The 25711-nt window shown below is 38.3% G+C and overlaps 1 protein-coding gene across 5 annotated transcripts in view; it reads right to left on the reverse strand.

The window, feature by feature from the left end:
- ROBO2 (roundabout guidance receptor 2) overlaps window positions 1–25711 on the reverse strand; it is a 434381-nt gene that overhangs the window by 48409 nt on the left and 360261 nt on the right. For all 5 annotated transcript variants that reach the window (XM_039713266.1, XM_039713270.1, XM_039713268.1 and 2 more), the window contains exons 16-20: window positions 22716–22840; window positions 20000–20171; window positions 14216–14398; window positions 5329–5371; window positions 3644–3771 (exon numbers count right to left, since the gene is read on the reverse strand). In XM_039713266.1, the coding sequence (XP_039569200.1) occupies window positions 3644–3771; window positions 5329–5371; window positions 14216–14398; window positions 20000–20171; window positions 22716–22840 (651 nt within the window). The remainder of the gene's footprint in view (window positions 1–3643; window positions 3772–5328; window positions 5372–14215; window positions 14399–19999; window positions 20172–22715; window positions 22841–25711) is intronic.

A 25711-nucleotide genomic window follows, 5' to 3' on the forward strand; every position in this document is an offset into this window, starting at 1 on the left:
CTTCAAACTTTTTGCATCAGCTTTTCTAATTTTCCTTTTGACATTAGCCAGTACATTCCTTCTTTTCAACAAAAGAAAAACCTGACAAAAAAAAGTTATTTCTGATACATGAAAGAAAATCAGATATTCTGAAGGGATTTAGGTGATCAGTCCCTCAAAATGGTGAAGTAATGTTGATAATGGAGAACAACTTGTTCAAAATCTCCAGTACATTTACCTGAAAACCATAACAGCATATTTAACTCAATATCTGCTGAGTTTTCTCAGTATTCTGAATCCCATCCCACACTGCAATTTGTACCTTTAATCAGTTAGATTGGCAGTCTCTCTCCTTACTAAACACTGAAGTGACCTTTGCTGGTGGAATACTAGATCTAGAAACTGAGACTAGTGAAGTGTGAAGAATCTAATGATGACTGACATGATGTCCCAAGGAGAACCACAGCTTAGCAGATAACCCTCCTTCCTGCTCTCTCAGAAGTCAATATCTCAAATGGTACTATTTTTACATTTTATTTAGTCTCTGAAAAGTTGAATCAATTCCAGGATGTACTTCTTTAAAGAAATGCATCATTTATATGCCATTTTCTTTCTACAGCCAGATGGCAGATACAGGTTCCGACTGTTAGATCATTCTTGAGATAATGCATATTCCTATAGTGAGGATGTTCAGATTCTAGGGATAACAGCTATTTTTATGTACCTTAGGCCCCAGAAAGAAAAGATGATTCTTGTACCTAGTCAAGGGTTTAAGCTCAGTTCCAAACTCAGATGTGGGCTTTTTGCAACCTCAGGGAATACATTTGTTCTCTCACTGTCTCAAAGACTCATCCAGCTATGAGATGTGACACCATGGTCTCCTCACACTGATTTGGCATTTTTTGTTTGCTTTAGTTGTTTTTTGGGGGGTTTAGTATTTTTTTCCTGGGATGAACATTTAGATCACAGAACCATTTTCTTTTACATCCAGGTGTGCTACAGTGAACATTTTAACATGGACCCTGATAACATCTTCAGTCTCAGGGCAGCAACGTAATATTAACAATAAATATGGCAATAGCAAATGCTCAGCAGAGACTGCAGAAAGAGAGGTTAAATTTGGGTCTATCAGCATGATCTGATTTTGCATACAGGAGGGAAATGGGCACAATCAAGTATTTGGAAGATGTTAATTGTATTAACTTATATCTGCAGATAAATTGCAAGTGCAAAAAAATTACAATTAATGTAAAGTATAGCCCATATTTCAAAATCATGTTGGTACTATCTGCACTGCTTTCCAGGGGCAGTACACAAAGATGCATCTAAATACAGCATGAGATGTGAGAGACAAGTGCAGTCCTATCTTTCTTGCATTTCATCCAAAATATGAATATTTCTCCTTTCTACAACTGGTTCCATCAAAGTATAATAGCTTGAAGTTTAGTAAATAAATTGTTGTTGATGTATAAAGTGAAGTAAATCCAGCTCAACCTGTCTGTGTTGGATTTGATGACTCAAGGAAGCAAAAACTAGCAAAATGCTCATCACTGAAGTACTCAGACATACATCTGTCTTTTAGTGCATATTTCTGGCAACTGAAGAGGTAACATCTCTATACAGTCATTTTAAAGTGGAAAACTATTCATGTGTACACACTTGAAAGAGAAGTTGCATAGCTGCCCACCAGCCAAGGACTTTCAGTCATTCTTACTGATAAGCTGAGGGTCTCCAGACATTCTGGGAATTTTCAGTACAAGCACAGATTACTTTTTTGACCTCAGTGAGATGTATACATTTAAGCACTCAAAGAGCTGTTAAGTAGAGATTTTACAAAGTGCTATAGCCACCGAGTAAAAGTCAAGTGTGATTTTCCCTGCAAGCTGTCACAGCAAAAACACCACACTGTACATTTCAAACCAAAGATGAAGATGCACTTCCCACTGGAAACTTTCCCCAAAACTCTCCAAAATCCAACTTTTGTTTGTAACTCTTGAGATAAATGAAATAGTGCTGAAACACTTGTGCAGGGAAGCTCTTTCTTGCTGCCTTGGAGAGGCAAAAGCATTTTGTGGCCTTACATGTCTTCAAGCCTCACCTGTGCTTTCCACTCACAGCCTTGCTCTCAAATGTCTATCTAGGACAGTGGATCTCACTCCTAAGGGAAATTTTAGCTCTGCCTGCCTCAGCTTCTGAGTTTCCAGGATGAGTGATGTCACCCTACTCCTTTTAAAATTCTTACAGAACTTTTATGTTATTACAGACCTTTTAACCAGTAAAAGAGGCCCAAGCTCCATCTATATAGTTAATATTCTATCCCTACATGTTAAAATACTTCCAGTCCATCTTTAATGTAGAAACATCTAATCTCAGCTTCTGAAACAGATAGGGAAACGTGATCCCAAACCACCCAGAATAAAAGTTTCAGCTCAACTACACAGATCATGGGTGGAATTAAGCTGCCGAATTTTAAAACATAACTGTTGTATCTCTTGCATGAATTTGGACCTATGCCTCATGCATATTGAGGCCAAAAATTTAAAAAATAATGCTTCCAAATTCAGTTGTATAGAGCCAAATGCTAAAAGAAAATGGTAATTTTTCTGTATTATGTGAGCTTAAGAAAAGATGGAAAAGTGCTGAAGGATTTTATTTTCAAGATATTCACAACAAAGAAGCTGGCAGAAATTCAGTTGCCTTGTAAATATTATCAAAAAGTTTGCTTGCTCTTAAATATTTTTGACAAGAACTCTATAACATTTTTATACAGAATATAAATCTAGTGTGTTTTGTTGTAATTTTAAGTCACAGTAGTCAAATCACAGGCAAGAGGCTTTTCATAGGAATGTATAACCAGTATGATGGATGGTCTTCAGAAGCAGATTCTGACCAGCATGCAGAATTAGCTGTGTTATCACAGAAACCAAGGAAGTAACAGAGAGATGTGAATATTACTATGACTTCTAAAAATTCCAATCCTACACCTTAAAATTCCCACTTGAGTTAAATGTTTGAAATTAAATAACGTCTCTAAAGATTCCTTCCTCATTGTAACAATACATCTTTACCTCAGTGCTCCAAAAGTGCTCTCTCAAGTCAAAATGGAAACAAACCCCTAAAAGATCTAAATAGTTCCCTTTTATGTATCCTTTCCTGCAATGAAAAAGAAAGTTACTTAAGACTCTTGAGGTTTTCTTCACAGATTATTGTTGAGAATGAGAGCAGGACCCTGAGAGCAGGAACAGGATGGGTAAGGTGACAGCAACAAATTTCTGGTGTCCTTCTGCTGAAGGAACATCTTTCCTGCATCTCCAGAGTTCTCCTCTGCTCTTATGGACAACCTCCATCCCTGGCTATACTGCCCTGCACACTGCTCATCTCCACAAAAAAGGGAATGAGATTGAGACACAAATACATTTCTCTTGACATCATAAGCAGACCCTGTCTGACCACTGTGGGGCAAATTACAAAGCAGACATACATTTTTAAAAAGTGAAAAGAGATAAAGCAAAAGGAACATTTTAAAGTCAATTTTCAATCAAATCTAGAAAGAAAGAAACAGAAATAACTATAATGATAAAAACATTATACAGTATTCACCATAGATGTTAACTAATGGAAGCCTATTTCATAATATCAGGTAACTTAATAAAAGGAAACCTACCTCCACGACCAAAATTCCCAAGATCATTGGGTCCACTAGTGCTGTTATTTACTGGCAGACTTGTGGCAGGCCAAGAGTCTGCAAGCCAAGGATAACTGGGGTCACTGGCATTCAACAGACCTGGTCGACTGAAGCAGAATAAGAAAAAGAGATTTACACACAAATATATATATATATATAAAATTACAATACCTGTGAGATAAGTAGTGCTGGAAGAGGGCATATTACTGTTCTTCTAACACCATAGGTAACTAACAGTTTAGGAGACTTTAATTTATTTCAAATTACATCTGTATAGCCTTTGATGATTTAAAGACCTTGAGCAGTTAATTAAGGTTATATACAAATCAACTTTGTCAGTAGAAGAGGGACTAGGCATCCGTCGTGACTCTGCCAGAATCCAAATGAACTCCGTTGTCTGTGTGAAACAGGAGTTAGGCAGCACCATCATGGGATCCTGCGCCAGGGCTGAATGATAAATTAGCACCTCAAGGGAGCCATCACTCAAACTGATTGCTCCATATCAGCCATTTCCAGGACTTTGGGCTACTATTTCTTCCTTCCCTTGCATCCCAAATGCATGCCTGTCATCTACAGGCTGGTAACTCTTTCTTCGAGCACTCTTGGATGGTTTAGAGGCAAGCAGGTTTGAGGAGGATTAATGGGAAGTCCACAGCTATCTCTGTGTGCCACTGCTGCATGGCTTTTATATCCCTGTAATTCCCACTTTGAGAGCAATGTTAAACAGGGAGCACGGTGAAAGAGAAGGCACACTCAGGCCATGAGGCACCGTGTCTCCTTCACCCCAGGATAAACCAAAATTTAGCAAGGCAGGTGGATTGTTTGTATTTGTGTTCAGCAGGGGAAACAAATAATTTGCTGCAGACATCCTTTTCTCCCACATGAAAACAAAAAGCTGTCTGCAGTTCTGTGTCTTCCCTGGGTTATTAAAGCACTCGTGAAGTTGGAGCAACATCTCCCATCACAGAGCATTCCAGACCCCTGCCTGGAGCAATCCCTAAGAGAAACATTGGTTTCTATGGAAACGGCAATAAGGCGGCCCAGCCGCATTCTTGCCACATCTACTGGCTCTCATTAGGCCTAATCTCTTTTTGCTAAAATATTGATTAAACAGGAGATTGGAAGTTATTACCAGGGCCTAATTACAATCTCCATATTGGCAAAGGGAAAATAGATGAGAATATATGGGCCTGTTATCAGCTTTTATCAATTTCAATTGAGTAGCCAAAGTTGTGGAATCCAGTCCTATCAATCTACAGCCTATTCATCATCCATGAATCATTTATTTTGTGATCGATTAAGTGTAATTGTTCACTCACAGCAATTTAGGGGGAGCCAATAAGGAGTCTTAAACAACAGCAACTTCATTTGCTAATGTCTAATTAATGCAATAAACATCCCAGTAACAAATGAACACATTCTTTTTGATATTTACTACTCATTTCTTCCAGGACATCTGGGAGATATGAAACATCTGGGCTTGCTTCTTCCAAAGTGCACAACAGATAGGTCATTAAACCTTGTGGTAAGCTACTTAACCCCTCCTAACACTATCAGTCTTCCCAGTGATGGGCTACGACCCAAGTGCATCACCTATAGCATTTTTCAGATCCCTTACTTTAAAAATAAACACAGTGGAAAGACTTTTATACAAAGAAACATACCTTCCATTGCTCATTAGTCCTCCATCTCCTCTTTGGAAGGTGACTGAGTTTTGGTTGGAGAAAACAAAACAAACAAACATACACACACACACATATAAGACAGGGAAAAATCAATTAGTAATAATTAAAAGTAACAATTCAAACTTCTCAGTGTCCAAGGTTGGAGGTCTCTTGGCATCATCCCATAATAAAGCACAGAAATGACAAGAAGAGGCTCAAGCACATTGGGGCTCCAGCTCATTTAGGATTTCACTGCACATTACTGATTGACAGCACATTACTGATTGCTCTGTACCTTGCAAGGCAAAGCAGCCACTTGGGCAAAAGGCCTGAATTCACCACAGGCCCCTTCATATGACTTTGCATTGCAAGTCTGAGCCATGTGATCAAATTGTTTTCTTGGCATGCTTCTGCCTCAGTACATAATGACATTGCACCAGTGAGTTAATAACATCATGTCGTAATGCAGTAATATAATGTCACCACACAAATATGTCATTTCCCAGGACAAACACAAAGAGGTGGCAGCTCTATTACAGCTGAAGGGATGGAAAAAAGCATCCAGCTGCACCTTTTCCATTAGAAGTACATTTTAAGAACTTAAGAACTAGCACCCACTTATAAATGCATACATGCCAGTGTCACCAGGAAGAAAAAGTGTTTCCAGTCTTCCATCCATGGGGGATGCCAAGGACATAATCAGAGGGAGACAATTGTTTTTATCTCTCCATTCATGGGTGTTTGACAAAAACCAGCCTCTCCCTTATCTATCTATTAACAGGATTACATTTCAGGGCAATATATGTAAACCTACATTACTGGTGAGATGCTAATTGACAACATTTGATGATCTTTTCTGAAACACTGAAAAAATATTTTGAATCAAGGCCAACAGACTACTCTGGTTCTCAGTGGCAATATCCCATTATTTATTGTCAGGCATAGATAAGGCAAACTATTAAATTATACCAATGTCCTGGACACCTGCAGCCTTAAAGGCCTCTGACTGGATGAGGGTTTGAATTTCAGTGAGGAATGGAAATGTTTGTGACCAGCTTAATTTAAAATACACCTTCATTTGGAAATACTATTTGCCTTTGGAAGACAGGTGGTCCCATCAGTAAATTATAGCTCCCAGAGCATCTGCCAGATTTTCCAGGTATTAGTCCAAACTACACTAACTCAGGATTAGGCTTTCTATTACACACTATTCTAATCAGACAAAATTACTACAGCCAATAGAAATTCTGTGTTCATTAGAAAAATAAGCAATGACATAAAGCTACTGGGAAAACTCTTTTAATACCTTATAGAATTCTTGTTACTTTATTAACTCCTAGGGTAATTTCATAGTGTACATTCAGCAAAGGGGAGAAACCTGGCCCCTCTGGAAGCTCTGCTGGAAGAATAGTAGGGTGATTAATTACCCTTCACTGCACAGCAGACTAATACCAATATCAGAAAATCACTGCAGTCATATGTCACATCAAAATGGTTAATAGCTGAATTTTGAAAGGGTGTAATCAAACCAATTAATGAAAAGAAAATCAAAATGCAAGTATGGAAAGTACTAAATAAAGGTCTGCTTTGAAAAACAAGACATGGTAAAACATTGTGGGTAATTAATTTTAGAGGCACTGCTACTTTCAATCACGTGGTATGTAACAGGCTGTCAAATGACTTCCACTCATTGCTTAAAAGTGAATAATCTGAAGTGCTGTGCATATCATATGTGATTATGCAAAGATGTGGGTACTGCCTGGCTTTGTTTCCAAGTATCTTGGTCAATGGTGTATTAGATGCTATATCCTTTCTCCTCCTCTCCTCCAAATTTAATACCTGATTTCTCCAACTTTCTTCATTTGTCAAAGTGACAAGAAATAAGGAAAATGAGAAACAAAGGCTTGTTTGATAATGACATTTATAAATAAAGTTTACAGATGTAAGGGAAATGCAGTAAAACATATTTTCTGAAAACTGCTTAGATTAATGCTCTTGTTCAGACAGTCATCTACCAGAACTTATTTTGAGGTAATTTTGTTGCCACTTGTATAGCATGTACAGGTGTGTGACCTTTTAAATGTGCATGTCATATGAAGAAAAAAAAAACCAAACAATATTTGTGGTCTACAAAATATTTATATCCCTGTGTACCTCTATAAAGCAAAGCTAAAACTGAGGAGCTAGCAGGAGATCTCACCAATGTTTGCCTGACATATTTAATTTTCTGTGTAGGCAGGTATGCAAGAACTCCCAGGCATGCCATGAGAGCTCCACCAAGAAGACATGACATAGAAACCTCTTTTCTAGAGCCAGAATTGCTGCAGGTTGGCTGTGGCATAAGATTGTTGAGAGAAAAACAAGGATCACAGAATTTGCTCCTTTTTCTTTGGTATGTCCTGGAGGTAGGAACTATTTCCTGTTTTGTTTGGGTTTTTTTTATTTCCTGTGTTAAATCATCTTACACCCTTCCAATACATGCATCATCTTTAGAAGAAAGGTTCAGCTTGCAGTGACATTGTTTTTCCTAGGGAATACTGAATCTTGTTTGAGAAAATAAACCAGAAAGCATTTTATTTATTTAATGTGCTTGGTGTAAGATACTTTGAAATATCAACTAAGCTTGCCAAAATTATTTTTGAAGTGTAGCCATGTCACTGGGATGCTACAAAAACCCCCATATTCCTGATGCCATATGAAAGTGGGCTACCTGAGGCTGGATAGAGAAGGTGCCTTTCTTTTAGCATCAATGTTGTGAAAGGCCAGACAGCTAACAACAGAAGATATGGTCAGGCTGCCAAAAAAAGCACTATGTTTATCGTTCCTGCCATACATTTTGTCAGCATTTTTTCCTGCAGTTTGATTTCTGCAATTACAAAACAAGTCTAAACGCCTGAATAGGAGCATACTTAATGCAATGCAGGCTTGTAGATGTCACTGTAAAAATAAAACACACAGACAGCTGGCTTTATTCATCCTGTCTCCACTTCAAAAAGCAGCAGAGCAATTTCAAGGGGCAATGTAAGAGGAGGGAGGGAAGGATGTCCCTATCACTGACCCACCTATCTTCCTTGCTTTTTATCACCAAGGAAGCAAAAAAGCTCTTTCAGTAGTCTTTGCATCTGATACATGTTCTTAGAAAGGCTGAAGACCTGCAGGGATGAGATTGGTTTTCAAAAGAAAATGAAAAAAATAACCTCTGCATAGAGAGATTTTGAAGGAATCCCCACCAGCCTATACTTCAAGGACTGCAAAAATGCAGAAATATAATCCAAAGTGCATTTTAAATGCATAAATATTTCAGGAAAATATATTGTATATATTTGTATGAAAACCAGCATATGTTAAGGGGCTTTTCACATGCTTTTTATTAAATATATAAGGAGGTACTGAAACCATTTACTAATATTATCTGACAAGGTTAAACTTAATCTTCATGCCTGCTAGAACTGGAAAAATATGGATGTATAGTAAGTCGACATTCTGAGGCAAGGAAGCTTTAGAAAGCTTTAGAAAGCTTTCTCTATGCCTATCTCTAGTAGGCCACATTTTCCTACTGCAAATGAAAACTTTAATGTTGCCAGCCAAGTCTCATTCCTTTTACTGATAAGCTGTTCCTCAAATATGAATGTAGATTAATCCTCTTTTAATAAGCATTAACTCAGAACAGATAATCAGCACATAAAAATTCCATCAAATCTTCTGTCTACCTTTGGATGATTCTGTCACATAGTTTATCCTCATTTAACAGTTTCAGGAGTTGCACATAAAATGTGTAACGTTCTATGATTCTCTATCTATTTTTAATTCGTTTTCTATTTACTGGGTTTCATAAAATCTTTAATCCCAAGGAGCACCAGTCACTAAATAAGCTTACCAATTCATAAGTTAAAATACATATTTACTTTTTTTGCCTGACTGATTGCCTAGACACTTGACAACACCAGAATACTCTGGTGAGTGGGTACTGGCACAACAAGTTTGAGGGCAAAGGAAACATAAGCATTAAAAAACCAAACAAACAAAAACCCCAAACAAACAAAAACCCCCAAAATATACCCCACCCAAACAATGCAGCAGTACTTGAGCTTTCACAACCTCACAAAAATGAGACAATCCATCCTTTATATTATAGAAGAAATGGTTGAAAAGGGATGACAGTTGTGCTTATGTCCTTGTGCCAGATTTGGTTTTGCTGAGTATGCCATGGTCACAAAAATGCATAGTCCTTGTACAGCTGCAGATGGTGACATTACTACTTACCAACAGCAATCTAACAAAAATATTAGCTAAATGTTATGGTTTGTAGCACTGATATTACTGAGCATCAAGGCCTGGTGAGTCATGGTGGAAAGGGAAGTGGAAGAACAGTGACATACAGAATAGTGGCTCAGTAAATACTGGAGTCAGTTCAACTGAAAATAACTAAAAAGTTTTAGCTGTGATTATCAATGCCACTTAATTTGTGACCATCTGAGACATTGATCATTTTGTGCTTACAAAAATGTTCACAAAGACAGAAAGCTAAAAGTATTTAAATCAATCAGTTATTCTGCCCTGACACAAATCATTACAAGCTGCCAGACATTTGCTGTTTGCTCTTCTCCCACACATGTTACAGTGGTATAGACTCAAAGCAGAAATGTTACATCTCAGGAGCCTAATAACAGAATACAAATAACAAGTGGTCCTAGAGAATGACCCATAATCTGCAAATGACCCAAAAGAACATTTTTAGCAAGTAATTTAAAAACTGTATGGATTTGGACTTTTAAACAACTGTTTTTAGTGTTCTATGTTCTAAACACAGGCAAATACAGATGAAGAAAAACAAAACAGAAAATATTCACATCAGAAATAACAGGGGATTTTTTTCTGAGTGTGAAATAAAGTAAGTATATAATTGTTACACTAATAGATTAAATTCTGTACCTAATGGATTCAATTCCCTAAAACACAGGTAAATCTGTGTGTTCTGCAACTCTCTGAAGGAAGAATTTAAAGCAGATGTCAGAACAAAAAGTGTGTACCTTCTAAAATCTGAGTATATTAGGATAAATTTATCTTTAGTAAAAAATCATTGACAGCTGTCTCTGAGGAGATTCTGAAAGCTACATACCACTGTCTAAATAATTGTATTTAAACCCAAACTGTTTATGAACCATAAACCTTTGCAGGGAACAATATACAGTTGTGAGTGTCAAACCTCCACAAGCATAGGCATGTCTTTCTAAATTATATTATCAAGGGCAAATTCAAATATTAGAAATATTAGAAATACTAGAAATATTAACAAAGTTTGTTATGGAACTCTGGGTCTAAAGAGAGGAAACATGCATTATGTTCTGTCATAAGGAAAGTACTTTTTTAAATTAAAAAAAAATTTTTGGACTCAATTATTGGAGGACTTCGGCCCTCAATTCCTCTAAAAGTTAGTCTGAGCCAGGAAATAGAATAGTTCCAAGAAGTCCATAAGATGTCAAAACTGCTTTTAAAAATGAACATTTTTGGCAGTACTTCTGATACATCCCAGTTGCCCAGCACATGTGGATCAACAGCATGAAATCATGCTCAGACCCTGTGGCTCCAGCACAGCCCTGTGTCATGCCAATGCATGCCACAAACACAACGGTAAAAATGCACCACAGCTCAAGACAGCTGACAGAGGCACAGTCACAGGAACCAAATGCAAAGATGTATTATTTAGTTTTGGAAAAAGTCATATGTTGTGTCTCAAAGAAAAGGCAGTAAAGTGTTTAGGGTGGGATGTGTGGTGCCATAGCTTACAGCAACCTGACCAAACCTGCCTGGAAGCCAGGGGAGCAATCCTGAGCCCCCAGAGCTTTTCCACAAGGATGTTTCTCCCTCAGAATATCATGGGCTCCTGGGGCACACACCACCACCTTTGGTCATCTGCTCTTTCCTGCTAAGCTGAACACAAACTGTGGCTGAAGACAAGCAAGAGTGAGAAAGCAGCTACTGAGCTCTGGTAAAGGCAGCTGAGGGGCCAAACTACACCCAAAAAACTTGACAGGCTTCTGATGGAAAACCCCAAGATTTATCAGCCTTTAACACTGTAATGCTGAGGTACAATTATTTTTGAATTTCTAAACCTCAAGATTAGGTACAAGAGCAGAAACAAATTGCTTGTACCAATAATTATTATTAATTGTATACTCTATTTTTCCTGACAATTCATATGTTGAATAAAGTGTTTGCAACCTGCTGTTTCAGCCACTCTTCATTTATCCTTCACGTATCTTTAATCATGTTTATTATAATAGTCTACCGTATGCTGCCTTTTTAAAGATAAGAAAAATAGGATACTAGCTCTGAGCGGGGTAGCAAGAAAAAAACCCAAATATTTCAATTTCAAAAACCCTGTAAAGTCAATGAATGCATCAGTTAGTGACTAGATTGCTTGAAGGACTGAGCACCTCACGGTAAGGCAAACATATTTAATTGAGAGCTGAAATAGAAGAAAGTTTCATTTCTCCACTTGGATCTGCTAAACTGTTTGAGCTTTAAAATCAAAATTCAGTTATATATGAATAATGATTGTTTATGTTAAGTCAGTTCAAGCATCTGCTCCTGAAAATTACTTTCAAAACTGCATTTCAGAGAGTTAGGTGAGTTAAGTATGCAGAGTTATAGTGAGAGACATTGATGGTGGCAGATTTTACTTTTCCCTGCTGGAATCCAGAGAATGAAGGCTACATTTTTATCACAGATACGCAGCCAGAGTATTTCTCCTTGTGCTTGGTTTTAATTCTTCATATCTCACATGTTCATAAACACTTTGATAGCTAATGCTTGAAATTGTGTGTTGGTGAGGTAAGAGACAGACTAATGGACAGTACCTGCAGGGGTGAAGGTGAAGGACTGAACTGCAAAACAAGAAAGCAAACACACGGTGAGTTACACACCCTGACACAAAGTGCGAATTGCAGGGCATGAGTTTCCTCTGGAAATCACTCAGTTGGGGTTGAATATCATGAGCAGGACATAACAGCTGAGCTTAAAGCACCAACCAGCCAGCAGCCAATGAGAAATGATGGTTGGAAAGATGAGCAGTGGATTTTGACAGTCACATTTGAAGACTCTCTGTGAGGACATGCTGTACTCCAAGCTGTAAACATTAGGATGAACTCTGAAGCATGATCTGTTATCCACTTTCCTTGCTGAAAGCATACACAATTTCAGGATGCAATCGATGTTCACATCACACTCAGATGCAGCAAATGCCGTGAGAAGGAATGAGTTGCATGAGACATGCTGTTTATAATTATTTACAGCTATGCTCTTCAAGTTATAACAGACTGCTCTCAATTCTCCCTCACCCCAATAAGCCAACTCACATACAGGACTAATAATCCTCCTTTTTAAGAAAAATCTAGTCTCAGCTTGTGCCCAAAGCTGTAGTAGGACTACTTCCTAAGAGAAATAACAGCACAGCTGTCTCTAGAATGAAAAAATCTTGGGATCTAGACTGATATTTAATGTATTCCATTTCAGCACATGTATAAGTGTGTGAGATATAGATCAATTTCTGTTAAAACCAGCCCACCCCTCAGAGAGTAGAAGTTACTGCTATTAAATGAGAGAAAAAAGCCACCTTGGGAGAAAGCACAACCTAAAAATAGCAGAGATCATGTGGTGACACAAAGTGAGGTTCCACAGAAACCAAAAAGGTCCAAAAGCCACTGGTCTCTCCTTTCTCTCTTTCCACTGCTCGTCTTCTTGCCCTTTTACTAAGCCAGTGGAAAACAAATGCAGCAGGAAGGACTGAAAACCAACAAGGAATAGTTTCCTGCTGGTTTAGTGAGCCCAGTCAGGACATTGAGTCTGACTATGGTGGATCTGAACTGGGAACAATTTGGCTTCGACTGATTGTGGGTTTTTGGCAAGTTGTTGCTCAGCCATTTAGGGAACCTGAGTCCTTGGTTTCTCATTTGATAACTTGTAAAATAGAAGGGAACTTGTATAACTTACATGTGATATAATGTCAACATCAAATATGCTCCGTCTTTAACTGGGCAAATATTTTCTCTTTTTAAGAGTTAATAAGAACTTCAAGAGAACCTACTGCAATATTTGAAGAACTGGGGTTTTTGAGTGTTAAATTAGGCTTCAGAGTAACCCATTTTATGACAGTTCACCTGACTTCCCAAAAATTCATAAGAATCCTGAAAACAGAGTAATACACAAAACAAAGGTTGGGGAAAGATGAAAATATTTCATTTGGCAAGAGTGTTTAATTATCCAAATGTAGTTTTCAAAAACTAATTTATAACTGAAACAAACATTAATTGAAAGAGAACATTCGAAGATATTCTGCCTCCAAGACAAAACTGTTTATGGCTTCTGCCTTAGGTAAATTTTGACCACACTACTCTGTCTAATACATCACTCTTCCAGCTATCAGTATGAAGTCACTGATTAAGTACCTTCACTTATTTGCCATGCACATGGCTTCAGAGACATGGAAATGCATAGGAAGGAAGAAGAAGACAAAAACTCTTTAACTTTCCTTGTAAGGGTCTAGTCTAACTCATATTTGAACACACAAATGATGCTGCACTGCCAACAGAGTGCCTTCTGAGCAAGGGGCAAGAAGAACAGCTAATCCTCTTTGTACTTTTTTAATGCTAGATGTGCTGGAGATGTAAAAATACTGCCTTATGATAATGATGAAATGCGGTACCGAGCGATGCATTTAAAGCTTCTCATACACCAGCAATTTCACAGCATACATTTAAAACAAGCATACAGAAGTCACCCAGGATGCTTTTCCTGTAAGTTCAATGTGGTTTTTAGGTAGGTTTGGTAGTCCCTGTTCTTTTTATGATAGCACCTGCTGAGGTGGCAATAAAGTCACTGCTCTTACCAGCATAATTGCTGAGCCCCTTCCTCTTCTTTCTCCGCCAGTACAGCCAGATGCTGAAACCCATGAGAATGACCCAACATGCACCACCAATGCCAGCTATAAAGGCAGGCTGCTTCACCACATCAGTGATTTGCTCAGTTATGCTGTTGTTATTTTCGGTGATGACAACTTCGTTACGACCTCCTGCACAAGAGAAAATTAACAGAATGAGGTTATTCTGGATTCTGCAATGCACAGTGGAACAGTACAACAAATTAAAGGTTTCTAAAAAATAGTAATGGATCTCAAAAGAATTACCCACAGTAGAACTTTAAGAAGTAACAATGCACACCACAATCTCAGTGTTTCAGAGTAAATCCACAGACATTTTGCAGATATATATTTGGAAAGACAGACCCATACCATGCTCCTAAATAAACTAACAGATGCCAATCCAGAGCTTTTTTTTTAACAATATACATATTTGTTAGTTTGTTTTTCCATAATTGTAAACAGAATGCGATGAGAAAACGGATCACAGGAAACTAATAAAAAAAAATAAATCAAGCAATCAATAAATAGCTTTTTCCAAATGAGTAATCCAGATACAAAATATGCTACATTAGAAGGCCAAAAATTCTTACTCAACTAATTTTTTTCCCTGAATGCTAGCTTCCAAATTTGAAATGTACAATAAGATAAATGCACTTTCCACTGGGGCAAAGATGCATTTTCCCACAATTATTTCAAGGGGAAAGCAGTTTATACAAATTCTAAGTGTACCATCTTTGAGACAAAGCAGAGTATCACACAGTTAACTGTATGCACTGAACAATCACGCAACAGATGCTATTTTTTTCACCTAGAATATGCATAAAAATTCTTAACACCAACCTTCAAGGAATAATTACTACTTGGAATACCAATTAAAGTGACATGCATCAAAAAAACCTACTATATAGGATCTTAAATTGTATATTACAGCTGAGAACTACAAATTCCAATAGATGCTCCCATTGGTTTTTTGCCCCTCTTTCTCTGAAAGGGAACTTTTCTAAAAGAAAAAGCTAGGCATTTGGCTTGAAAACAAATGCTCATAAAAATCTGAATGGGAATCCAGGAAATGCATATAGTTCTAGGGCCAGCACTTTCAAAATGTCGAAAATAGTTAGTTTTAAAATTAGAAAATGCAGAACATATTTTTCTTAAAAAAACACTGAATTTTATTCTATGTGTATTTCATACAAACTGCCCACATCTGCAGTTTTGAAATTCATGAAAGATTATCCATCATTTCCAGTAAAAGCATTTATATAGCTCAATCCTTGAAATGTTTATGCAATATTACCAGATGCCTGCATGCACACTGAAGAGCTGCAGGAGTAGCTACTCCATTGAGACAAAGAAGATGCAAACAATATGATTCTCAATTATGAGAGTCTATCACACCCATAAAGGTAGTTGAACACTGCAGTAAAACACCAAAATGGTCACTAGGAGGAAATTATTAGAAGTATTGTATCATTACGCCATGCTGTGAAAATGTACATATTCCTTTTTGATAATTCAGCAATGCTTAGATTTACTTCTTCCAACAGAGCAGCTTGCTGGCTTCAGCCTAAAGCCAGCACTCAGGGTCTCTGGCTGGAGCAGATCTGAGAAGTCTGACACTTCCAGCCCCATTTCCATGGACACCTCTTTGCAGATGACCCGGAGCTCACACAGCCATGTTTTATAAAAGGGGATCCTTTGAGAAGGTCCCTCTGGGACTGTGTCCAGCACTGCCCCTGCCACGATGCAGCTTCAGGCCCTCAGTGGCACTCAGAGCTGGGCTGGGTTAATCAGGGAGAAATGCAGTGCCCTGCATGCCACTGCTATCACACTGCTGATGACCCTGGTGAGTTTATTAGGCTTCCTTTCTTTCAGCACTACAGCAATATTTAGTACTGGTGTCTGTCTGCTTTAGCAATCAGACTGTGGAAGCTGTGCTAGAGCCTGGCTTGCTTTCAGTCTTGTGGACAAGGAAAAAAACAGGCTCCCAGCAAGTAGAATAGGTCCCATAGAAAGATGCTGCCAGATGTACAAAAAGTGCACCAGTACAGGGGTCATGCACCAGTCTACACTGGCCATGCTGGAAAACTTTATCAGCATCAGGCTCTGGGAGCTGCAGCTGTCCTTTGACATACTTGCATCTTTTGTCTTGCCACTGCCAAAGGCCCAATGGCTTCCAGGGCTGATTCAGTGAGAATGAAACTGAGTGAGCAGCTGTGGGAAAGAGAGAAAGCAGGCAGCAGTGGCTGCTTTATCTGATTTTCCATGTTTTTTTCTGCCCATGGAACAAATCCATAGGAGCACCCCAGTGCTGAAAGAGGAAGGGCTGACAGTAAAACTAATAGAAAGGGGCTCTCCCTGGCATGCTCTTCCAGACACAAAATCAATTTTCTAGTAGAAATCAGCATGGGAGTTGGAGTTGCTCTAATTACCATTAGAGCAGTTAATTTTTGTGCCCTTTGGAGGAGAGGCCAAAGCAGTGGGACAGTGAGGAAACAGGTAGTCTTGGCACTGCTTCAGACACAGCTGTGCTACCAAAGAGAAGGGCAGTCAGGGAAGCGCTGGAGACACCAGCTTTGGGAGTGGATGTTCCTGGATTCAAGAATGAGTTCTTTTCCCTAAAGTCTCCAAAAACATCTGAGGATCCTGTCTTCTCTAAGACCAGAAAACAGTCTTTTGAAAAGGGAGGACATGAGAGCAAACTGCAAAGTGCCTGGGAAGAGGTTTCAGTAGATTGGACGCTTTGCCTCTCTTCTAGGGGAAGATACAATCTGTGTCCAAATTACCTTCTAAAGTTTGCAGTCTGGCTGTTTGCTCTTACCCTTCTGTGCCTAGCAATTACAACTGCAAAAGTAATAATTCATTTAAATGTCAAAATAACATATGCTTTCTGAGTTTGATGATGGAAGAATAAACGGAGACAGATGAATGTTACCCACTGACTTTTGATAAAATTAATATAATTGTTGGGGGTTGGGGAAACAAACAGCATTAGTCTCGTACTTCTTTATATAATATTTAAGCAGAAGTAATAAATATGTCATCCAAGGTACCAGTGTACTATTTCATATACTGCAGGTGGTTCTGTAACAATGCTGTCAGTTCAACTAATTAGAACATAGACAAGGGAAGTGTGCGACCTGTAACGCTCCATTGTTCCTGAAGACAAAACCATAATGAAATATAATGTCTTCCTCCCATTGGAGAGTAATGAAGAACAAAACTAATTTGTCGGACCAAAAATTAATTAGACACATCAGATTCGATTGTACCTATTACTGTGAAAGTTTGCAGCTGTTCCTCATATTATTATGCCAATGATGGAATGTAAGAGGGACCAGGCCAACTGATGAAGAGAAATAATAGCTACAGCATTAACCAGCATTGCCCTTATCTCCAATTTTACTTCTTGTTTTCCAAGTGAATGTTTTTTAGCATATCATTAGTGATCATAGAAGTTTTATTCTTGATCCTCTTTGAGTCTTCTATAAAATTTTTCAACATCCTGCTTCAAAAGTATGGGCACAAGATTCCTGTAGCAGGGGGACAATTTCTAACTAAAGGAATAATATACTTCCTACTGCTTCCTATTCTCCTTTTTTTTGCTTTCTGGATAGTCACAGGTCTCTTATCTAAAATTACTCTGGGAGGCCAGTAGTTGATTATCCACCATTAAAACCAGTTATTTACAGAAAAAAACCCCCGAAACATTTTTAGAAGAATGAATCCTGTATTTAAAAATAACACCTCTTTTTATACACTGTACTCTGTATTTCTATTAAAAGTCATACTCTGTATGACTATTTAATAGTCATACTCTGTATGACTATTAAAAGTTTTTACTGCTTAGAAACACAGCTTAACTCTCCTGCACCACTGACCTGTTCTCTCCATAATTCAGCATTTCTGGAGCTGTTCATTCTGTTTGCAAGTTGTTAAATGGTATAGATAAGCACCAGACCATACAGAACTCTATTATAATAACTCAATAATGTTTTCCCATTCATTATGATGTTTTGAGGTTTATTCATTAGCTCATTTTAAATCCATGTAACTAGTTTTTTTTTAATTTACTTAAAAAATAATTTTCATATTTTATGATTTTGACTCCCATTCAAACCTTGGTGCCAACTCAAGCTTTTCAGAAATGGTATCACTTAAACATTGAGAAATAATTGCTAGCAATTCATAATCAATAGCAAAATTGTGCCTAAAGAAAAGGGAGATACAGACCATATATGTAATAAACACATCCAGCTTCAGGCTCCCAAAAGACAAACAGAAATGACAACAGAAACATAACCCAAACAGAAAATACTCCCTGTTACTTTTCATGCAAATGACTCTCAAATGTGCAAAGATGTCACCAAACAAACTTATTGAAGTAGACATTCTGGGATCATTTGAGGAACAAATAAATATCACTAAGAATTCTGGGAATCATCCAGCAAAGACCTTTGGTGCAAGTATAACTCACAACACATTAAGCGACACAAGGCTACCCACGTACTTAAAATGCAATGCACTTATTGTGCTTTGCTGGAATAAGTGCAGTGCATTTTGTGCCTAGTTAGATGGACCCTTTAGTGAAATAATTTTTTAAAAAAGGTCCTGGGTTTCTTGCATTTTCAAAAATCAATTTTTTGTTTTCATTTCAGGATATATATTTTTTCCCTTTGGTGTTTCTGTGGCTGCCTTTTCTAAACCAAGTGCTACCTTCACTTCCACTCTTGTATTTTTCTCTCCAGTGAGACTTCAAAGCTGAAGTATCCCAGCTTCTGTTTTGATGAATGGAGAACCTGAATATTAGTAGACATTTAAGCAAAGCTTATGGGACGGCCTTTTCCAAGGGTCTACACATAATGGACTAGTCCATGTTTGGGACAGCGTATTGACAACATTTTCTAGAAAGAAAATATTTAGTAACAACAAAAGTCCCCCAAACAAACAAACAAATGTCCATTAAGTAATAACTAAGTTAGATCATACAGATAAAGGCAACAAAATACCTGTATCGTGCACTAAAAAGAAGTTCTACGTTGCAGAGCTCATTTCAGGTTTGCTAAACACAATTACTTCTAGTCTTCCATATTGTTCCCATCTTTATATTTTATACTCAGGAAAAATTTCAGAATAAACAAAACCTGTGTTTCTCTCCAGTCAGGAAATTAGTTCTGCATGGAGACCACTACCAAGAAACATCTATTTCAAAGGCTGGGATGATAATGCTACCTTTGCTGCCTAATTAGTATAAAGACAACTTTTTCTTTGACAGAGGAGACTTGTCTTCTTGGGATACATGAGAAACACTGAGTTTAGACATTCAAAAAACAATGGTAAATAGCGCCTTAGGCACCAGTGGAATGAGTAAGGCAATATTCCAGCCATCTTAACAGAAGGAAAAGGGAGCTCGGGATCCACACATTTGCCAACCTGTAGAACTGGTAAATTCATTTAAAAAACCACAAAAACATTAAATCAGTTTCACTAGGCAATCTGCATTTTCTCATATGTCTTGGGAACATGCTTCCCTTCACTGTCTGCAAGAACTCTGCAGTAAGAGAATAAAACATCATCAGGCAGTGGGATGTAAAAGCTAACTAACCAGCTCTAGCCAAACCTCGTCTTTTCCTCCATGGATTTTTACGCTTTCAGAAGTGATGTATGAAAGCATTTCTGAGCGAAAAAAAACCAAAAACCAACGACAAAAAAAACCCCAGGCAAAACAAAACAACAGAAGAGACAATAACTTACCAATTATTATGGGTTGTGGGTCACTTTTTACTCCCACACCTGCACTGGTGCTTGCAGCAACTTCCACGCGGTACTGGATACCTGGATATAGGCCACCTATTACTACAGACCGAATGGCTGCATCTACTGTTTTGTTGATATGAAATCGAGTCTCATTACCTAGGCACCAGATCTGGGACAAAAGTTGATGTGTTAAAAGAGATGAAATTCTTCACACTCACACAATCGCACATAGTTATGACATATCAAGGTATTTCATGGCAATCGCTTATTTGGGACCTCTTGACAATCTTACTTCCTCTCAGGAATAGCTGAAATTGGGATGATTTAGCTCAGCAAGGTATCCCAGATTAGCACAGGATCAAGCCAGCTGCTTGCAAATACCTCTCTGGACTCTGGCTCTCCATGGAGTGCAAATTCTGTGCTTACACTTCTTAGAAGCACAGACCAGATCATCCAAGTGACAAAGATGTGTTATACATTAATCAAAATCTGGTTTATCAAACCTTTTGTGTAAAAAAACCCCACATTATTTTCTTATAAATTTCCTGCTGAATAGCAAAAGGATATGAGCACAGGTTGAAACATTTCTTAAAGCACTAAAGAATAAACAATTTTCAAAAATTTTTTCAACTTCCTTTCATTGCACAAGATTCTCCAAAGAGGTTTCAAAACCAACCTCTAGGCATGTTTCTTCAGTTAATGCTATCTACAAATATTGCTTCTGTATTACTAAAGAAAGCATCCACTACGACACAAGAAAATCAATGCATAAATATATCACAGGTATGCTTACATAAAAATAACAGCAGAAGAAAACACTATTGGTGAAACAATTATCAGTGACAAACTAATGCATCTAAGCAACAGCAATATCTTTACACCTACTTTGACCCTACTCAGTGTTTTACGACACCTTCTCTCTTTTTTTTTCTGTGAAATGCTGAGAAAGATTTGAAGAGGAAAAAAAAACACCTTGTTTTCCTAAACCTAAGGTGATCCTATTTGCCAGCCAGAATGCTTTAAAGTGAGTAACTATTGCATTCATTCCTTCACTCCCTGTCTGTCCCAGTCTAAGGTTACAACAGCTATGAGATGCCCCTAATTAAAAGCATTTAATTAATGAATGAATTAACAGGCATTCTGGTGGTTGAAGTGGAGTCAACAGATCTACTTTCAATTTGTTAGAAAATGCATTGTGGAACTTCAGCAATTATTTTATACTCAAATAAATATTAGACACTCTGCACCATTCACTGTAGCCAGTTCACTACTCAGGCAGCCACCTAATCTGACACAGGAGGGCTGTAATAGCTAGTGACTCCAGCCGGTTTTATACACAGCCCAGAGGCCTGAGCACTCACCTGGAACACAGCTTTTATTAGACATCAGCCCACTTTATTTCATATCTACATGTTTTGTACTTTAGAAGCATGCTTTACTCATTTGCCTATAAGTTCTGGATGGTTTATATTGACTTATACTGGAGTCAGGATCAAGATTAATTAAGCCAGAGGATAATTATTAATTGATATAAAAATTAGATCAATAAAATCCTGGGATTAATAAATCTTGATATTGACTAAAAGCAAAACAAAAGAAGTGCTATGCTAAACATAAACATAGTGAGCATTTACTGCATCCCTCTGACCAAATGAAAAGCTGGATGAGGTTGAACCATTATCTGATTTAGAAGCCAAGCACTTTCTCCTTCTTCATGCTGTGTTCCCTTAAGATACAGCAGGGAGAAAAAATCTTTTTATGTGAAACAAGCTGCAGTCACCACTTCCACCCTTTGTGAGACTGTCAAGAAAGCTGCCCTAGTCCATTTCAATTAAACATTTCACATTTGGTGTATATAGGCCAGGCACAGCAAGGTTAATTCACCAAACTGTGCTCCATGCTGTGACAAGGCTGAACCTCGCCCAATCATTTTCTCCACCTGAATAACAGAGTGCATTTTTTCTTAATGTTGTGAAAATATCCTTGTGCAAAAGTGATCTTAGTATGAAATTACAGACTACAACAACATTTAATGTATAAGGAGTGGATATTTTGAGCCACCATAGCAACAAAAAAAGAAGAAAATACAACCAATGCAAGAAACTCTCATGTAGCAAACTTTGGATATACTAGCTGTGTTCAACCTGTTTTTCAGAGGAAACAACCTGGCACTCTAGGTTGTGAAGCTTGATAGAGACAGGACTTGGAAGAAGTCTTGAATTCGCCCAGAACCCCAGTCCTTGACTTTGACCTTGTAGTATTAGGATTAGCATTTTTGCGGAGGAAATAAGAAGCAACTTTTCTGCCAGCTTTGCTGACAGATTGAAGGTACTCCAAGACAGGGACTTCACTGCCTGTCTTTGGAGTGCAGAAGCCCCTTGCAAAAAAAATATTCCCTCTTCTTCTTGTTCCACAGCAGGGAAAAGCTACAAAGATAGGAACTGCAAACTGGCTAGAAATTACAGCTCTCTTTCATATCCATCTCATGGTGGTTTTGCTTTTTAAAACAGCAGTAATAGTAATAGTAATAGTAATAATAATAATAATAATAATAAAAAGAAATTTCTAAGCAGTCAGTCCTCTTTCTCTATATAATTATATGGGCAGCTGTAAATGCTGTCAGAATCTAAATCCATAAACAGTGCTATTGTTCTGTAATTCAAGCAGGCTGTTTCCCTAAGCACACAACCCTCCCATCAGACATGGTGTGTACCTTGTACTCCTGGATGACTCCATTTTGGTGATCTGGAGGGGGAGGATCCCAGGAGATGCTGATGCTTGTGCTGTTGTGATTTCCAACTGTCAGGACAGTGACAGACTGAGGAGGAGCACTGGGAGCTACACCAAGGAGAGGGAGCAAACAGAAGCAAGGCATTAATCCATTTGCTAGGACATGTATTTTGCTGAAGTAGTGCAAGATCTAGCAGACAATATAGAAAACTTACACTCCTAGGGATGCACTTTTGTCAGGCACTGACAATGTTGAAAAATGCCCTTCTAAAGAGAAGCACAGGGTTGAATGACAATGTGGAATTTGTGACAATGGAGAACCAACACAAATCACTCCTCATTTATTTATATTTGGCATTTCTTAAAGTGTGCATTGGAAGTGTTCTCACATTTGCCTTTGTCTTCCATAATATGCATGAATAACTATGGATATATCAACTAAGTCACATGTGAGGCTGCTTCACCTGGCCTGAAAGCTGTTTTGGTTCTTCTATTTTTACATGGTCTAATAATTATGTGAGCAGCCAACATTTAATGATCCTCTTTTGCTTGCTCTCCAGGAAGACAATACCAGGTTTAAACATAGAACTGCATGTCCAAACTGGAAAAGGCTTAAAATGTTCATGGCTTTACATCAAAAACCAGTGAATAGAGCAGGTGCTAAGTTAGGTCACATATATACTTCTGTCCTTTTCTGCCCCTAGGCAAATTTCTGTCTCTTCAGAGTCATGTTCAGTTCAACCATTCACAGCTGTTTGGCTGGTCACTGCACATCAAGGCCAATTCTGCAAGACAACTGCTTGCCAGCCCTGCTTGCTGTCTAGAAACGTGAAAAAAAACCCAAAACCAAAAACATAGTTATTAGTGACCAGAGCTATGCTGGCAAAGCCCCTTTTGCAGCTATACCAGCAGCAGGGTGCTTCTGCTGGCTCAGGGAAGTGGTGCAGGAGCTCTGCTATGGAAAGGTCTCCTCTGTGAGCTTCTACCATATCCATACTGGGCTCTCCTAGCATGGCTGTGGCTGCCAGGGCAGAGGACTGTCAGTATGGCCCTGCTCAGCCACCTAAGACTTCTTGCAGCACCCCTCATCCTTCCCTTGCTCCCAGGCAAGTGTTGAAACTCCACCATAGTGGCAAGCTAGGCCACCGAGGTCGACTGTATTATATTAAGGTATAGTCCCTGGGGGGAAAAGCTGATGGATAGCAGATGCTTGGAACTGGTCCTAGAATTTATTTATTCCATCTCTCCCAGTCCGTCTACCCAGTCTTCAACAAAACTAATAGAAAGAGGGCAGAAAAGTGTGAACTAATAAAGCAAGCATGGAATGACACCTCTCCAGGACAATTTCCCAGTCCACAGGAGGCTGTTGCTTAGACACCTTCTGTTCTAGGGAGGTGTCTTTGTCTTGAATAAAGACTTGTGGAATTTGTCTTCCATATATTTTTCATTGCTTTTAATCTGATATTTAAACATTTCATATGAAATATAAAGGCTGATTTTGAAAACTTATGGCAGACATCATACCGGAACCTAAAATATTTATCACTCTCCTGCCCCAGCTTCAAACCTAGATAACAATGTGGTTTGGGGCATCTCACATCATGTGTCAAGGCTCCCTGACTCCAGCCCCCTGGCCAGAGTGACTTCTTCACTGCCAAACTTTATGGCAACAGAACTCTAGGCTTTAACAGATATCCATACCCATCCTTGGACCATGCTTCCCAGAAAAGCCAAGAGCCCCTGGCATCTTGGTATCAAAGTCTGGCAGGTTTAATATAAATAAGCACAGCTACGGATATCAGAAGTGTTCAAGCCTCCTGAGTCAATTCAGATATTTCTGTTGTTCTCCACAGCTTCTTTGAGGCTGGCTGAGTTCCCACGTTGGAAGCTCCTCAGCACTTGACCTGGCACAGGCTCATGGAGCCGAGCTCAAATCTTTACCCTGATAACCCTGAAAAATTGGAGTGCTCTGCTGCAAGAATCACACAACTTCAAACTGGGGTATCAGAGGTGAGGACAAGGGACCATACAGGATTACAGTAGAAATAAAAATATTTTAGATGAAAAATGAAACACATATCACAGTCCTGGGAGGCTTCACATTTCGACAGCTACATTTTCAGATGCTGGTTCAGCTGCAAAGCTAATAATGCTTGGTAGAGTCCTTGTGACCTTGCCTGGCGCAGAGAAACAGGGAACTGGAGGGGAGAAATGGAGCTGAATTGTGGACAATTTGACTCTTAGCCAGCTCGAGTGAAGCATGGAAAGGTGGCCTTGGGCTACTCCTTGCAATCGTGCAAAGCATAAAATTGGTGAAATAAATAGTTGCATTGTGTATTTTATGGCAAGTGAAATAATTTGCCACACAGTAAAAAATTAGCATTTAAAAAGTCTTCAAGTTATTCAATAACAATAAAACTGTGAATAAACGTACGTGTGTGATATTAATTAGAATATTTTATGTGAAAATAATAATCATAAAAATGGCAAAGCGTAACACTGCATAACTCTTTTTAGTTTTAAGTACAATGGAACAACTTGCTCAAGCATATTTACTTTCCTTACTGAAACAAAAAGGGAATTCAGAAATATCACGTCTTATATAAGCATACCTGGGGGGAAAGGAGAGTGTGAATGCAAAATAAATGCAAAATGAATAGCATACTCTAAAATTTAAAAAAAATACTGTATTAATTTGTTTTTTTCATTTAAATTGCATGAACATTCTAGTTAATATTCTACCAGGGTGTGTTGGTGTTTTTGAGGTTTTTTGAGGACATAGGATAAATTTGAAGCAAAATTAAAATTGCAGCTAATGAATGCAACTGTGGAAATATCATTTTAAGAGCTGTATTAAGATGAGCAGAAATTGACAGAGAGCAGCTGATAAAAGCTAAGGAGACTTCCATTCCTGTCATATTTTTGTGGTGACAAACAAGATGCAGGACAAGTACTACTCCATAATGTTATTCCAAAGGA

Source organism: Passer montanus, unplaced genomic scaffold (genome assembly GCF_014805655.1).
Source record: "Passer montanus isolate IOZ18808 unplaced genomic scaffold, ASM1480565v1 scaffold28, whole genome shotgun sequence".
NCBI lineage: Eukaryota > Metazoa > Chordata > Aves > Passeriformes > Passeridae > Passer > Passer montanus.